The 18,806-nt window shown below is 33.7% G+C and overlaps 1 protein-coding gene across 1 annotated transcript in view; it reads right to left on the bottom strand.

The window, feature by feature from the left end:
• Nucleotides 1-632: 632 nt before the first annotated feature.
• The window catches only part of LOC128190636 (G-protein coupled receptor dmsr-1-like), a 38,477-nt gene continuing 20,303 nt past the window's right edge, over nt 633-18,806 (bottom strand). Inside the window, exon 4 of the mRNA XM_052862754.1 lies at nt 633-2,994. Coding sequence (XP_052718714.1) covers nt 1,542-2,774 — 1,233 coding nt within the window. The 5' untranslated portion in view covers nt 2,775-2,994 and the 3' untranslated portion in view covers nt 633-1,541. The remainder of the gene's footprint in view (nt 2,995-18,806) is intronic.

Genomic DNA, 18,806 nt, shown 5'->3' with positions numbered 1-18,806 from the left:
AGAAATCTTTCCTTCAAGTTTCCGTTCTCAAACTAAGAAAATTGTCGGTGAACTGCATGCGCTTTGTTAGATTAGTTCCTTGCATGTGGATTTCCTGAATTTATCAATAGGTGCCCCCAATTTTGTTTGCCCCATTTTGAAAACGAAGTGTTTTCAACCCCCAAAAAAGAGAGTAAAATGTTGATTTATATCAAAATTGCAAACAAAAAAACGACATCTGTCATCACCCAAGCTGTTAACCGCGCTAATTCATGCACCGATGCAATGGTTAATTCTTTATTCATTTACCTTTTAAAATTGACTTTTGTTTTCACTACAATCGAAATAAATTTTATAATAGTCATACAATCCGGATTGTTTAATCAAGTTTTGAAAATTATTTTGGAAATATCAACCGAAAACGATCCATAAAACATAAGAAACTTATCAATAAAATTAAAATAATAATAAAACCCAAATAGACTTTTAATAAATAAAACCTTTAGGTTAGATCCTGGTGATCGGTGAATTTACGTATTCGATATTTTGCCTTAATATATGAAAAATTAAATAGTTTGATAAACCATACCAGAAGATTGATAACAAATCGATTTTATTCAAAATAAAAATTCATACATTGACACGTTATTAAATAAGTATGTACGATACTTAGTCTATACAATGAAATGATTGCAATATAGATGCATTTAATTTATGTCACATTCTCTGTCAAAATATACAATTATACTTAATCTATAGTAAACACATTCATTCTAGAAAAAAAAAAGAGTTAAAACTTGAGAAACAAAAAATAACAACCCAGACATGTATTAGCGTGACTCAAGATTGTTCCCCGTTTAATCAGAAGAACAAAATATTCTCACATACGGGGAAAAGATCTAAAACACATAACAGATGATTGCGGATCGAGAAAAAAAAAATTAAAATCTTTTCAATCAAGTCTTGACAAAATTAATTACACCAGGGGCCTGTGACAAAAATTTGGGTTACGGGAAATTGAAATATCAGAGCACATTTGATCTTAATTAAAGAAGCAACTTTTGACAAAATGTATTAAAAAGAACAAAGATCGGATTTTTTTGGTCTGGGCTGTGGAAGGCTCTTATAGATTTTAATTAACTGCGTTCCTCTTTGAAACAAAATATTAAGTTTCTAGAACTGATTCTACAAAATAATAATAATTTAACATTTTAGAGAAAAACATCTCCCATCGAGAGTGGTAATTATAAGTAAAGCAAATAATTTATCAGCAATTATTCCTTTAGCAATTCATTAATGTAGAAAAATCTTACACTTATTTTGAACATATAATGAAACTCATTCACTTTAAAAACTATATACATTTACTCACGTGTCATGCAAATATGCATGACAAACACAACATGTCATGATATTTGAGCATTTTGAAAATTCTATTAACACAACAAAAGCTTTATGTACAATGAACAAAAATATAATTGTACATTGTTTCCCTTCGCCATGCCAGTGTGACAATATATGGACTCACCGTTTTGTTTCATACAAGTCATCGCTTATTAACTCTATACGTCCGAATCGTTAGTAGCAACAGTAGCTTGGGCCGTGGTATAAGTGTTCTTTGTTCGTCGATACTCCTGATGGAGAACGTTTTTCAGGAACAATTTTAAGAATGTGTCTCTGAACTGCTTGCTCATCGTGCAGTATAAAACAAAATTTATTCCATTGTTTATCAGTGTGATGATATCCAGCAGGTCTCCCAAAGGCATATAAATATACTCGAAAAAGCTTCCGTCCAGACCCCCCATTACACTTAGAACCCCCTGGGGAGTTTCAGTTAGTAAGAACAATATAACCACTGCTAAAAGCATCTTAGTCGTTCGGTTGCTTCGACTCTTTTTCTGCTTTCGAGACGACACAGTCGTGCTACTTGTGCTGGTCGCGCCGTTTTCTTCCGACATCGGGACGTTATTCAGCAACCTCTTTCTGCGCCTCTCGGCGCGTCTCATTGTGTTGACTAAAAGGATGCTGAAGATGGTCAGTAAGAAACTAGGTAGGAGTTTGATAAGAATTGCTTGTATCCAGAAATTCACACTGTATAAAACTTTCTCATAGTCGTGGGTTCTTTTCATATTAATGTGGAAAGTTGTTCCATTTGGTATCAAACCATCAGGGTCGGTAAACGACGAGGAACTTATCGAAAGGTTAACAGAGTATGGAACACACACTAAAGTCACCACGATGACCACTGCAATTACGGCTATCTTGGCCTTGTGCATGTTACAGTAATGGGCCCCAAGACGTGGATGCCGGATGAAAATATATCGAAACAAAGCCAAAGTTACCGTTAGCCAAATTGAAATAGAATGAACGACAACACTAAACAATGCATACCCCATCTGGAAGTGAGCCACCTGGTATGAGTCTCTTATGGGTGTAATTCTAGTCCCGTGAATAACGTACAACAGTAAAGCATAAGGGATATAGGCCGCCATTGTTAAACCATCGGAAATGGCAAGACCCGTCAAAATTACATTAGTAGAAGTTTGCATATTTTTCCTGGTCAACACCACGATATTTAGAATATTTGCTACCACTCCAAAGACACAAATAATTGGTGCCAAATAACCGTGAATTGGTTGGTACGATTTTTGAAACGCTTGCAGTTCCGGCACTGCGTTAATTCCTGTTACTACTCCCATCGCTGATTTTGAAGTGTCGTTATGACTGGACATTGGGACAGTGAAGTTATATGTCATATCGGAAAACGATGAGTTCAGATAAGAATAGTTCATCATGATGATGCGCAAAATCGAATTGTTTGTAGTGAACGAGCAGAAAAAGGCGAAACGTTAATTAAGTTATTCTTCGAATGACATTGCACAACAACTGAAGAGAATCACGCAAATTACAAGTGTCAGTAGGAACAGGCGAACGTCAGGGAAAATCGGGCGTGAAAAGTGTCCGTGTCTAGGGTGAAATTGTCAATCAAGGTGTCCGGCGGATCGTTAAGGAGTTCTGAAAATGAAATAATAAACTTAAGGATAAATGACTTTCCATACAGAAATGACAGAAAATATCATAATATACCGGTTTAATATATACCTCTTGATCGTAAATGAAACAACAAATTGTCAGAGCCAGTGTCAATTGTATTACTGAATAAAACGACCTACGTATGGAATAGTTTGTTCCAGTATTACCAACTGTCAGTTCACTCTCACTTTTCCATCACAAAACTATATGGAAAACTGTTAAACAAAATCGTGCGACAGAAGATTATAGGAACTACAGAGTATTGCTAATGCTTCAAGGGGCGTCTTCTGAGATGCAGAATAGCGTGAGAGAAATGTGTCAAATCTTTAATAAATGAGACATGAACACGGGAAACGCTAAATCACAAAATGCAAATTCCTTGTCGATTTATTCAGTGTTTAAATCCATTTTAAGTTCAATGTTAAAAGCGAAGACGTCAACATAGGCAATGGACATCATAAGCAAATATAACTTGATAAATATTTTGAGAATAGGTCTTTCAGCTTGTGACTCTTGAGGGATTGCGACAAGCTGAAGGAGTCGGATATAAAAAAAATTCAGAGCATCATGCTATAACAAAGAACGTTACTATCTATGATAACCTACACACTTCCACACATTTCCTTCTTTTCATGTTTTTTTTTAATGCTTCAAAATGTTTTTTTATTATTTTGTTGAGTTATCTCTCATAAATATTTACTCTTTGCAGCTATACAAAATATCCTGTGTGTCTTATATTAGGTATGCAATTTTCGAGATCTAAAATGTAACTTTTGTCTTTATTAAGAGATATTTTTTTCTCCTTGCATTGAAGTTTATATTATACTTCTGCAATGATGCATTTTTTTGTCTATTGTTATGCCACACTAATAACAACACATCTTATAAACATAATTATCTTAATACTAGTAGTTATTGCTGACGGTGTATTTTTTACATGTGCATATCAGACAAATATATGAAAGAGGCTAGGTGGTCAAAAAGTTATCCATCAGGTCTTACCTAAACTTTTATATATATTTTTGGCAATAATCTAATATTTCATAATCTATTATTTAGTATTAGTAAATGAAAAACATTTGCTTTAAAAAGTTAAACAGTTTTTTAATATATTATTATACAGAGCTCTTTGTGAAACGAAGGGTAATATAGTCTGCAATGGCCACGAACATCATCCCTCTTCACAGCTAATTTACCGGACATTTAAAGATGTGATATCAAATTCTGATAGTTTGATTATCATACATGTACAATTTCGGCTGTTTAAAGTAGAAGCTTAATAAGCATTGTAAGTAAATTGAGATTTATTTCCATTTGTGTAGAGACCCATGAGAATCCCTTTAAAATATCGCTCAGATATATATAAAGTAACTCGATCTATCAGAAAATATTTTGTTTGGCTAGAATTCAAAACTCTAGCTTTCTGCACTTTACAATAACTTCGTAACGCCGAAAAAGAAGCTAAAATCCATAATATTAGAAGATTAAATCATCACTCTTCAATTGTTCCAAAATTTGGGTGTTACTTTGCTTGTTTTTTGAGAATTAATTTTTACCGTTTTTTAAATGGAAGGGCTTCATTATTGGCTGTACACTCATGGTTTGGTATGACGTCTAAACGTTTCATTAATTATACATCCAACATTTCAAAAAATTGAAATTGTTTGAAATGTCAGAGATTATTTAAATTACAAATTCGGTCGTGCTTACTCATTTATTTTGAATACTGAGTGGAGTGATAAATAATTTTTGCTTAGTATAACATAAAAACCACATATCTTTTCTTTCAATCTCGATCAAAACAAAAAACGCTCTACATATTTTTCCCATCTCAAATAATAAAGTCACCAACATTCCTGATAAAACGACTTAATGGCACACAACACATGGAGCTATTGTCAAAAGGATTTTAACAACGGTAGAACTAATTCTCTGATCCACTTTATCTTCATTTTTTGCTATGTCTTGCAAAAATCAATGTAGTGGGGCTGAAGAAAACAGACCTAGGAAGGCTTGATGTCTCTTAAGCTCTCCTTAGGTACCTATTTCAACGAGAATATCCGCTAATCTTAACTACTCTACGCAGACGCAAGTGACGTTGGTAATACAGTTTTGATGTTAAATAACAGTCAAAGCAACCTATCGAACGAAAAAGTGTCTTACTAGAGATCGAAAAGCGTTATATGGATATGAATTGTAATCACAACACCTCGCAGACGACAACATATTGAAATCGTATGTTCCTGTACAAGCGGAATCCTCGCTTCCTGCGTCGATAGCTTGACACTTCTTTACATCTTTCCAGTCATTTATCATAGTTTTCTCGTCGTAGACGATAATGGGACATAATTGTGCACTCTTTGTGGTGTAAGGCACAAAATGTTCCAGATAAGTATCCTTTTTAAGAGATTCTAATCAACGGGTTCATTTAAAAGAATCTTGTCAGACAGAAAATTAAATGTTTGAACAAGTTTATTGAAAGATATCGTCGCATCAGTACTTCTAAATCTGTCATTATAAACGGTCTTCCGAATAGTTCCTTCTAATAACGACCGACTTACTACAAGAACCTTTCTGGGTTATAATTAGAAATGATGTGATTGCTATTAGGTTATTCCATTGTATTTAAGAGATGTAGATGTATGAAGTAAACAATTCATTGTTTTCCTAATTTTATATCCAGTATTCATCTTCTATATGTTTTCATCTCGGACCCTCTAGACTACTCCAGTAGTACACCAAGTACCGTGTTAATCTTTCCGTCATGTGAACGTTTCTGCATTGCTCTATTGATAGCCAATTTGCTATTGATATGGTTTAAATATTATGATACTACAGAGATTTTACATGCGGAAAGCAAGAACAAATCTATTCACTCAAAGCTATTCACTCACGAAAAGTAATCCGAGAAAATTTATTGTGCTCATCAGTACTAGTTTACAAGAGGTAAACAAACAATTTGTAGACTTATCTTTGCTATTATAATTTATTATACTTTCATGTTAAATACTGTGATCTGATTGGTTAAAACGCAGTTGATAACCCGTTCTATTACCCTCAGCGTTAGCAACACACTTGGCAACGGGTAACACAACGAATTGTTACATGCGCGTACGGTTCGCCACAGAATTCGTCATTCCAATATAAAAGCAGTAAAGTTTTCTCTGAAATTAAGCCATTCAGTATAATAAAAGAAATAGTGCCTGTTTGGGAGGGTAAGAGTTGAAATTAACACCCCTTGAAAACCACTGTCAACCTCCGCTTCGCGTCGGTTGACAATGGTTTTCTCGCAGTGTCGATTTGGCTATGTTAAATACATACAGTTTCATTAAGATTAGTTTTTTTTTGTTTTTAGCAATTTTCGAACAAAATTCAACAGTTTTAAGTTAATGTTTGGTTTTCGTTTGAATATAGTTCTTTCCAGAAGAAACTGACACTAAACAAGGCCAAAACGGTTTTTTTTAACTAATAAAGGCTTGTTTGTGGTTTGTTTCTCGCTTGTAACTTGACGAAAGACTTATTTTGAATGACTTAAATAATTTAAAAACAGCTCAGCCCGGTTTATTAAGCTTGGCAAGGTTCGGTAACTCTTTTAAATAACCTGGAATTATTACTGCACATACCAGTTGCTTCAATTAAAGCAATACCATTTCCTTAGCTCATGGTATAGTAGTTAACGCATGTGTTCGAAATGGGATTATCCTTTTGTTTCGTCACTGAGATTGGCTCGATGGTCGTAGCTATTTAATACGATATAATACCAATCTCTTTTAAAAGAAGGGCCTTGTGTAAATATATAGGAAATACATAAATTGAAAGCTAAAAATCAGAATTTTTTTAGTGGATGAAAAATTTAATTTTTTATTTATGACTATTTAATTTTAGTTTATGACTATGAAAATAACGTCTATAATTTTAAGGTAGGTTTGATTGTTAATTTGTTGCAAATCAAGCCTCCCTTTCGGATTTTCAAGTTTCAAATATTCCCATAGGAACTCAACTGGATTACCGTGCTTACACTTTGTAAAAAACCTTAAAAATAATTACTTCTTTTGACTTATATAACGTATGAAGAACAAATAGCATATTTTAGATAATAGAGTACTCTGAGCTAAGAATCGGAGATTCTAAATGTAAAATTTGTTTAATGTTTTTCTCGATTTTATTTTTATCCAAAAAAAAAAAAACGAGATTAAAACCTGAAGATGGGGTATATTTTCAGAAGTTATGTTCGTGTCCAGAGGAATCATGTCTTACTTAACGAAAACCATTATAATACAAATATTTGCAAAGAATTTCTATTCAAAATGTCACGCTAGACGTATCTTCATTATACGCACAACACGATGGAAAGATATGTATAAAACCCAAAGGATCCCGAGAATCGCATCTTAACGTCGACCTTATCTATGTTTTGATTGGTGAGTTCCAAAACGCAATCTTTATCTCCCGTGGCGTTCGATTGTTATTGCCGGGCCTACAAATAATATTCTCCACCACTTCAAATATATTGCAAAGCTCATTTAACATCACATTTCCAATAATTTTTATTTGAAGAAAGTGTGCGAGGTGACGAAGCGGCCTTAAAACCAAAATAATGACTTTATTTCCATAATCAATACTTGCATGCTGAATATTTAGTCGTGGTACTGTTTATCAGGGTCGGTTCTTTAAAACAAAAATACAGTTCAGGAAAAAACAAATCAAGGTTAACCATTGATCTACACACAAGTATACATTTCAATTTAGAGATACCGACACCCCCCCCCCCCCCCTTTCCCTCAAATCAACCGAATTTTAAAACAATATTGAAAACGCACATTTCAGCATTACTTTAGAAGACGCCTTTAGATAGATATTACCAATGACAGATAACCAATTCTGCCAACTGCATGCTTAGGTACAAGTAATAACCATGCACATCGGTGAAAGTTCTCCATATAATCAAAGGAGGCTGTTCCAATACAACACCAAAAAATTAAAACAAGAGCAAGCAAAAGAAAAATTATATTACTTTTAACAGTATATGATTCAACTATTTTCATTTTATAGCGTGATGTAGTAGGTTTGTTATTTACATGTATATGGGTAATTGCAAACTTCAGACAATCAATTCGGTAGGTAGAACCGTTATCAAAGTCCTATTGAAATTTGAAATGTTTAGAGTGTTCTGTGTTCAAAATAGTTAAGAATGTAGTTTCGTCCTTTATATTGTCTAAAGAAGGAAAATACCTTACTCAATTAAATGGAATTTTTTATCTTCTCACTGTGTATTTCTCACTATGGTAACATTGTCGACACATGACCAGTAGGAAGGAAAATCCCTAACGACATCATAAAATTTGGATAAATCACACAAAGCGGATTAAACGAAAAGCTTCCTTCATTTGTCTTTAATATCGGCGAGGGGTTGCTGAAGAATGGCGTTATTTGACCGAAAAGACATTGCCTCTGTATGCAAAAATTAGTTTTCTTGGTTCCTATTGATACCATGGAACTACAACCACTTTGAACGGTAAAATAAGTAAGTGATTCACATTACGTAATCACATATCAACTGGGGAGGTTAGCAGCTTCTACAAAGCTTCTTTATTTTAGAAAGGTACTAATAGGCAGACATATTATACCGTCACTACTCAGAGGGGACTCTGTGTAAATAGCGTCTGGTGGATGAATTCGTGACCAAGCCTAATTATAACAAATTAAATACGAAAGGACACTGGCATTCAACAATGGGATCTTCTGATTTCTTGCGAATACCATATACTGTACGTGTGTGTACTGAACATTTCCCAAATCTACTAAAGAATGTTTTCTTAAAGTCGACGCAATTTTATTGAGCCCCCCCCCCCCCCCAACTCTGTTCTTAGATTAAACAGCATAGATAATATAAAACATGATCATTCAATTAAATGATGAATGTCTAGTCTGATTAATTCAATGGATATTGTTCTGTGGAGTCTTTTATATCATTCAGCCCATTCTCAATTGTGCCTTTGTCTGTATGACTCGACTTCTTGGAGTCATTGTATAAGAATACGATCCAATAACTTCAGTCACCAAGTCCGAAAACTTAATTGCACTAATTGAATGATGTATGCAGATATCGGATTCCTGTTTACATCTTCGGTTCTTGAATGCTGATGACAAAAGGGTTAATTCTCTTTCAAAACTTCGTGCAGTTTTTTGTCTTTTTTGTGATTCGGTTGTTTTCTTTTGATAAAGAACTTACTCATAAAACAGGAGGAAACAAATTAAAAACGTGACCATATAACTAGAAATGGGGATTGAATATTTGATTGAATGCCATACTTCGTTGTATAAATTTGGATGACGTAAAATCAAGTAACATGTTTCCGGCACCCAGGGGAAGAAATAGTATGTTGAAAAGATTGAATAACGAATACAATCAAACACGCTTGTTACGAAGTGCCAGGGACGGGCGATTTAACTTCGCTATAAACTTAATAAGTTATACCCGTCAAGTTCACAATTAATAAAAAAAAGTCTCGGGCAGTGCAAATCACTTCGCTGTAAGCGTCAATTCATTAAGTGTGTTCGCTTGAAATGTGTTTTACTTCCATTTTTTGAATTTTCTTTTTATGTCTTTAAAATTTACATTGAATACTTTTAACACCGTTTGTAATATTTGATTCATCGATGAAACGTTGAAATAAGTGGAATAAAAAATATATATGTTACCTTCTAATGATGGTAAATGAGTGATATTTATATACCGTACCTATGATATATATATATATATATATATATATATATATATATATATATATATATATATATATATATATATATATATATATATATATATATATATATATATATATATATACACACACACACGGTACCTATGATATCTATATACCGTACCTATGATATCTATATACCGTACCTATGATATTTATATACCGTACCTATGATATATAAATGTATAAAAATCCCTTTCAACTGGTAATAATATTCAATGTATGTATACTTATGCCCACACACAGTAAAAACAAGTACCTGGCCAAATATACATAATCTATGCATGTAACTCGACATCTGATATTCAAACATATATTTGAAATATCTTTGTTGCAAATTGAAGACATCGAAGATTGAAAAATAAAAATATGACTATGTACATGTAGAAACCTTACAATTATTTTCAAATTAGTTCTTAAAATAAAATAAAGGTAATGCCAAAGGTCAAGTGGGGAAGGACAAACGAAAACAAAAATTAATAGTTCATCCACAGCCTACAAATAGATCGATCGTATTAAAAAGCAGATGTAAAGAGAAAAGGGCCTGAAATGAACGTATGCTCCATCACGTCTGATATTTATTTTAGGGACAGTTTGTGTTTCTGCAAAGAGTACGAACACAAATGCAATTTGTTTATGATAGGATGTGATACAACTGTGAAAATGCATTAAAAAAGTAAAACAAGATTATCATTTTACAATTCTGGTTAGTGCGTTATTGCTGTTCTCGATCATATGAAAGTAATTATGATTGTTTTGTGGCGATGAAATATAGTGATCATTGCAAATAATTCATTGCTAACGATTTGCTAGAAGTAATCGAGGTATGATGGCTCCAAACAACAAAAAAGATGCAAGTTTATAAACATGTAAAAAAAACTGCAGAAATACTAATACAGACAGTGGAAATAAATATGAATATTATCTCCTGTGACTAATACATAAGCTTTTATGAAATGGTCAAAATTTTTAAATCTTTTGCAATCAAAGTTTGTAACAGTATTTTTTTTCATTTTTTTTTTCAGCATAGAATTTACTATTGAATTGTCCTGTTGCATTGCTTATAAAGAGAGCACATTTTTGTATACCATTATTATTTTTTTATCTTTTTACAAACAAATGAGAAATACTCACTGAATATGACACGAACTAAGATAATCCTCTCCTCTTTAAATTGTATATTAATGAAACTGCCGTTTTTGTTTTGTTTAGCTTTACTGCGTCTTCGTAGAAGAATAATTGCACATATATTTGCAAAGTCAAGATTAAGTTATTTGTGAAAGAATGAGGAGTGAAAATATTGATTTGTTTGTAAGGTCAAATATCTCGATATTGATAACGTGAATTCTATAGCATTTGCAAATTTTACCAAAAAAAATCAAAAAATAAAATCTACCTCTGGGAATTAGACGTGCATGCTCATTTTTTGTTCAAAATTTCATCCACTGAATTCCAAAAACAAAGATATCATAACCTCCAAAAATGCACGTTTTTCCGCACGTGAAACAAACCGTGACGTGCAAAATAAGTTGTAGGCGATTGTAATTAGATAAATAGGCATTTTAAAGGATTGATTTTAGGATTTTGAAAATGAATAACATTAAACAGCCTTTATTTGGACATTAGCTTTCCTCATTACCAAGTTGAAATGGCAATACCTTTTACTTTGATTAAGTGATAATTTCGTGTTAGTTTCGTTTAATCAGATTTAGTACTGCTTTGAGAGTTTTAGAATTGAAGTTAACTTTGAAGCTGTGTAAGAGAATTCTTATAGTGAAATAATTACCGCAGCCAAGGCTGTCGGGCTTATTTAATTAGATGATAGTGCAGCTGTTCTTATTTTTTTTTCTTTTATAAATCTAATCAACAACCTGGAACGTGTTTGTTTAACATATATTAAATAAAATAACACACTAGTTTTTGGAGGCTTTTCACCTCTGTAAAATGCTTCATATATTAATATAGAATATGGCTACAAATAACTGACGGTTTATTTCTTATGAATGTCCAACACAATGAATGATCAAATGGATTACATGCTTTTGGTATGTGAATCCGACATAGGTGAATACAGTTTAATTCCGTATATAAGGTTTTTTATAAGTGAATAGGAAAGGTAGTAAGTGAGATTTTATATAGAGGATCTTTTATACATAAACATAAAGTTAAATTAATGTGGACAGGTAAAATAGTGTCATCAGAAAGCCTAATACATTACTAACGGTTTAATTTATTGCTCAAAGGTATGGGTACTATGTAAAATTGAAACAATCTGAAAAAATCTATTCTATCAAGTGGACGTTAGAAGATTGATTGAAGGGAGAAAATACAGTATGTATATTGCTGATAAATCTTGCACAAACGCGACATTTACATCTGATGTATACACGGGAGCACTTTTACTTAAAACGCTCTAAAAAAAAATAACCTTACGTCAAATCACTCTAGATACAAAGTGTACACTGTTTTGATTTTCTTCAAAGGGGTTTCTATAGCTAAACATCATGTTTCTGTTGTATTTCTTTTTGCAGTTATCTAGAGATGTGGGTTAAGTGATGTATATACCCAAACTGTCAGAAAAATATTAATATATTTGAAGCTCGATCATTACTCTTGCTAGTTAAATTGGAAGTACTATTTGTCCCTTTAAATCGGTAGAGTTAAATTTTCTGGAATCACCTCCATCCCACCCCTACCCTTCTCCAATCTAAAAGACAAAACAAAACAACATCAAAATGATTCTCCATAAGTTTTGTAGGTCACCTGAGTCACTCAGGTGACCTAATGCAATTGGTCTTTGTCTGTCGTTGTGCGTTAACAATTAACCCAGGGTGCCACAGGCAAGGCCAAATATGCAAAACTCTTCTTCTCTACTCCCACACATGTGAGGAAAAAACTGAATGCATGGTTATGATGTCCATGAAGCCATCTACCAAAATTGTGAAATTCATGGTCCTTGGGTCAGGGGTTCAGGATCGAGGGTGGGGCCATATAGTAACAAGAGGCCCATGGGCCACATCGCTCACCTGAGGAACAATAGGTATGATAAAGTCAGCTTAATGGAGTCATAATACAAACAATCTGGACAATGTACAATAATACATGTAGATCCTGTATAAATAAAATCCATTTTTCCCCCTTGTAACTCGGATAGCCCTGATTGCTGCCAATATTTACAAGAGCAGACTTTAGTTACCGCTCCTGCACATGTATAGGAACTCAACGTTACGCAGGCAGGGATGTCCGCACACCAACGCAACTCAACAGGTACCAACGTTAACGCAAGCATGGATAACGCAAACAGGAATGACCGCACACTTGCGCCAACAGCTCAACATAACGCAAGCAGGGAATGCCGCACACTTGCGCTAGAAAGGCCAGAACACCAGCAGAGATGACCATTTACTAGTGCTCCGCCACAACCACCACAAGCAAGTATGACCGCACACTTGTATTAATGCTATACAGGGCAGGAAAGAGCGCACACTCTGTATCAGAGGTTAGAAAACACGAAGATTAGATAGAGCAGGGGTGTCCACACACTCAATCTATCCGTACCTGTTCAAGTTTAACCCCAAACAGTCGCACATTGTAATGCACTGTCCCTATATATGTGCCGGCCTTAAATAATTCATAGTATCTAAAAATTGGAAATCAAAAATAAACAAACTAATCCGGCCTAACCCAAAACTACTTATGCAGAACAACTTATATACATTGAATATTTATTATTGTATAGAAATAATCATCACAATAATTGGTTAACAGTGGATGCATTAATTAAAATAATCAAGAATCAATAAATCAAGGGCAATAACTCAATACAGAAATACAAAAAGATTTTAATGAAGAAATAGCTGCCTGCCTCAATTTTATAGTCATATCACATGTTGAGTATTGCAGTTTTCAAAAAGATCCTTTTCAATTGTTTATATATGGGATATTTAGCTGCATCAAACTCTGAACCTTCTTGTGCGGCCGAAGAATTGTCCTGGAGCCAAAGTCTTAACAATTATAAAGTATCATCTTGCTGATCCGTTTCTAAGAAGAAGATTTTTAAAGATTTGCTCTATATATTCCTATGTAAAACTTTAACACCAACACCCCCCCAATGTGGCCTCACCCTACCCCCGGGGGTCATGATTTTCACAACTTTGAATCTACACTACCTGCGGATGCTTCCACACAAGTTTCAGCTTTCCTGGCTTATTAGTTTCTGAGAAGAAGATTTTTAAATATTTACTCTATATATTCCTATGTAAAACTTCAACCCCCCCATTGTGCCCCACCCTACCCCCAGGGATCATGATTTTCACAACTTTGAATCTACACTGCCCGAGGATGCTTCCACACAAGTTTCAGATTTCCTGGCTGTTTAGTTTCTGAGAAGAAGATTTTTAAAGATTTACTCTATATATTCCTATGTAAAACTTCGACCCCCCATTGTGGCCCCACCCTACCCCCGGGGTCACGAATTTCACAACTTTGAATCTACACTACCTGAGGATGCTTCCACACAAGTTTCAGCTTTCCTGGCTTTCTGGTTCTTGAGGAGAAGATTTTTGAAAATTTCTCGAAATTTTTCATTAATTTCTAATTATCTCCCCTTGAAAACGGATGTGGCACTTAATTTTCACAACTTTGAATCCCCTTTGCCTAAGGATGATTTGTGCCAAGTTTGGTTGAAATTGGCCTAGTAGTTCTTGAGAAGATGTTGAAATTGTGAAAAGTTTACGGACGGACAGACGGACGACAGACAAAATGTGATCAGAATAGCTCACTTGAGCTTTCAGCTCAGGTGAGCTAAAAATCTATTAGATCTTAGAAAATCTTCTATACTCTCATATATATTTGTTAAAACCTAATGCATAGTATTGATGTTCATGAAGTCTTCTACCTTAATTGTGAAATTCATTACCCCTGGGACAGGGGTTTACAATGTAAGCCCTAGGGCGGGGTCAATGTGGCCATATGGTGAAAATGTATTAAACCTTAGAAAACCTTCTTCTTTACTCCCACACATGTTGGAAAAAAACTAAATGCATGGTTATGATGTCCACAAAGTCCTCTACCTAAATTGTGAAATTCATGGCCCCTGGGTCAGGGGTTCAGGCTGTGGGGGGAGGGGGCAATATGGCCATACAGTGTTAATGCATATAATGTGTAAAAATCTTCTCTACTCTCACACATCTGAAAGAAAGACTGACTTATTTATTATGTTTACCAGAAAGTCCTCTGTTAAAATTGTTAAATTTATGTCCCCTAGACAATGGATGTAAGGTGTTAATGCATATAATGTTTAAAAATTATATTCTCTACTTCCACACACATTTAGGGAAAGCTGAATTCATAATTTTGTAGACCAGGGAGTCCTCTATCAAATTTTCTTAATTTCATGTCCCCCGAGGTAGGGGTTCTGAATGTAGGGCGGGGCCAAAACACTCATAATTATAGTGTATAGGGTTGGGATTCTTAATGCATGGTGTGGCTAAAAGCATGGTATTTGAATGTTAATGTATAGAAAATGTTTAAAGAAGGTCTACTGACACGTAATGAAAACTGACTGCATATTTAGAAAAAAACATTAAGCTGTCATCTTTTATAATATTTCATGCCACCTACATGTAAAGTAAGTGTTATGGCTGGGAAGGGGGTATATTTGTCTTGTTATTTTATTCTGCTCAGGAATTTCAATGAAAGAAATGAGATAATTCACATACTTGTGTGTTTAGAAATGAGAAAGAATGAAGCTGTTTATCAAAGTAAAGATACTCTGAGAGTTAAAGCAATATGAGCTGTATTTTTCAGAATTTTATTTTGCTGCAATAACCTGTTAGTATGATAAATCTGCATGTAACTTAAACTTTTATGATAAACAAGATTTGAAAAAAAAACCAACAATGTTTGTCAGAAGACATATTTCACTTCTAAGGAATATATATAGCAGATCAAATTTTGTATATGACAATAATTCGACTTTGCTCAATTTAAGGCTTCTGAACGGCTTTTCCCACAAAAATATGGCTAATAGATATATAAAAACCATGATATCTTTTTTCATTTTAGTAGAAAATAACATTTTCGTAAAATAAAAATTTCGACATGAAAATGCGGCTCATATTGCTTTAATTGAGTTTATTCCCTCGCTTTTTCATAATGTATTTATTAATCATTAAATATATATGTAATTAAGAAGTTGTATGATAAAAAAAAACCTATTCAAGTATTTTTATTTATTGAAACAAAAACAGTTTTTGAAGTCTTTAAGTACATAAACAGACTCATAAATAGTAACATATTAATTGGTTATCCAAAATCACTGATAAACAGTACATGTAAAATGATTTTGGTATAAATACCAGATTGTGCCTCTCTACTTTAGAAAAGTTACAAACAGAAGTAAGTAAAATTTTTAAGCTTTAATCTTATATAGTTGTTCTCTTTCATGATTTTTGTTTAAATGCCTACAGGTAGAGTTTCTGTCTGCCACCGGGGATGGAGAATGGGAGGTTGTTTTGATAAAACATATCTACTATAGTCTGTCCCAAGATATTTATGCTGCACATTTGGACGATTTTTAATAAAAATACACATACATGTGAAAGAAGTGCAATTGAAATGGTTTAAAGGGGTAATTTCCAAGATAATTTCATTGACACATTATCATCTTTCACTCGGAAAAATTCACAGGAACAAAACAGATTCCTTACGGAGATTTATAATGGGGAATGTTTACATTTTTCTCCATTCGGGATACATCACGCAATTTTTCAACGTTTTTATCCGGGCAAGCTGCAGTACAAAATCCCCGTAGACATCACATTTTTTAGCATTGTATTGAAACCTGATTAAGAAACAGGGGGCGTTTCTACTGAGAAATCTTGAAAATTTTTCATACTTTTGAATGAACATCGTTTGAATCCTGAGGTATTTATAAATATCGAGCAATTAAGCAAAATGTGAATCGAGGATTTCTTGGGACAGAGTATAGCCGCCTAGTTTTAGTTTATCTATGAAAAACATAAACAAATAAAACCTATCTTGAAAGTTAATATATATGGGAAAATTATTTTAAACCATTTTCTTGTCCCTTTTCATTATTAGGACATGCACTCTATAATGATCTTAGTTTTTCGCTAAAATTATACTGGCGTGCGACCAGTTCTTGCCGAGTACCATTTCTCGCCAGTGCATTGTTACGTCATTTTATCAACACATAAAATAATATACGAAAAATGGCGTAACAATGCACTGGCGAGAACTGGTCGCACGCCAGTAGGTTTCATAGTCCTTTTTGAAGGCAGGAAGGTGGTCGTCATTACAATATTATATTTTTTTTCCTCTCCAGAATGAAACTAAATGAAAATGCATATATGAGACCCATCGTAAAGGGGCTATGGCACTGTATGTATTGCAAGGTATGGTATTGCACATCAGTAAATATATTTTATATATATACAGTAAAACACGGTTATAGCGAACACGCTTATAATGAATTGACGCTTACAGCGAAGTGAATTTCATTCCCCAAGTCTGTATTTCATGTTGTAAACTTGACGGATATAACGAATTACGCTTATAACGAAGTAAGATTGTCCGTCCCTGGGACTTCGTTATAAGCGTGTTTTACTGTGTATATATATATATATATATATATATATATATATATATATATATATATATATATATATATATATATATATATATATATATATATATATAAAATCAACAAAAGGTCCATACACTAATGCAGTGATTCTCTTTTGAAAATTATAAAATTTCTTCAATGCAGTTCTATTAATGATAATTACATCAAAGATAGATTATTACTTACTAATAAGTTGCTATAGCAAATCTTCTACCCTCTTAATCAATGTGAGACATCTAGGCAAAGTTTAACCTCAGCACTTACAACATATACTCCTAAAGGTTAAATTCCAACATTCCTAAACTTTCTCTGACTTGCATTTACGTAAGTAACGTAAGATGGTATTATCCTTGAGCAGTCAATTAATACTATTATTCATTGAAATGCAGCCATTATCTTTAAAATTTGACTGTTGTCTAGGTATTGCCGTATTTCATACAGAAAAGAGTTCCTAACCCCAGATATAATTTCCGGCGACAACGTCACACAAAGCGAATCGCCACCCGTTAATTCCGACTTTGACTTCATGGAATTCATATAAATTTGCCATTAACTATCACAGAGTTATTAACAACAGGACATTAACCCAAACCTGTGTTGCTGTCGTTACTATGTGGATGCTTATGTAATGGTTTACGTGTTGCTACACGTAAATAGCGACTTCACTGGACTTATTAGCATGTTTTGGAAATAGATTCACGGGAATAATATGTATAAACGTGGCCTTAATGGAACTTAACTCTTATCATCCATCTGTATCCTCTGATGTCTTCTAAGTATGGTAATAATCTTAGGACTAGTGTCTTGATATTTGGTTGGAGTTGGTATATTACCCAAAAATACAGTAATATTGTATTCATTATACGTCTAGTTTTTCATATGATCAATATTCACTATATTTAAAATAACGACTAGAATGTTCAGCTAGAAAAACAATAGCTTATAGCACCAATCAATGGCAGACATCATTTTTGAAGCTTCACAACCTAATGGGGATTGGCGATTGCATCGAGCGGACATGCTACGCTGAAATAACTCCAATTTTACGCTTCAACGCGTTTCTTTAGATACTCAAGAGGAAAAACCAATATATCGTTTTTTCTTATTATTTTTCATGAGGCTATAAATCTACATGACGTATGCTTTTTTTCCTCAGAATGTAATGTGCTATAATACAGAGCACACTCTTTTCGCTATTGACCGCCTTTCCGTGCTGGACCCTACACTTCTCCCATAAATTCTTGAGAAACACTAATCAATTGGTCAAAGATGCTAGCGCCAAATGAACCAAAGCCAGTACACTCTTGCTGGATGAACACGGATTCCTAAAGACAGTCTTAATTAAGTCTGATGATGTTCATTAGTATATGATCGATTACGAG

Source organism: Crassostrea angulata, chromosome 6 (assembly GCF_025612915.1).
Source record: "Crassostrea angulata isolate pt1a10 chromosome 6, ASM2561291v2, whole genome shotgun sequence".
Classification (NCBI taxonomy): domain Eukaryota; kingdom Metazoa; phylum Mollusca; class Bivalvia; order Ostreida; family Ostreidae; genus Magallana; species Magallana angulata.
The sequence above is the reverse complement of the archived record's forward strand: the minus strand, read 5'-3'. Positions and strand labels throughout refer to the sequence as shown.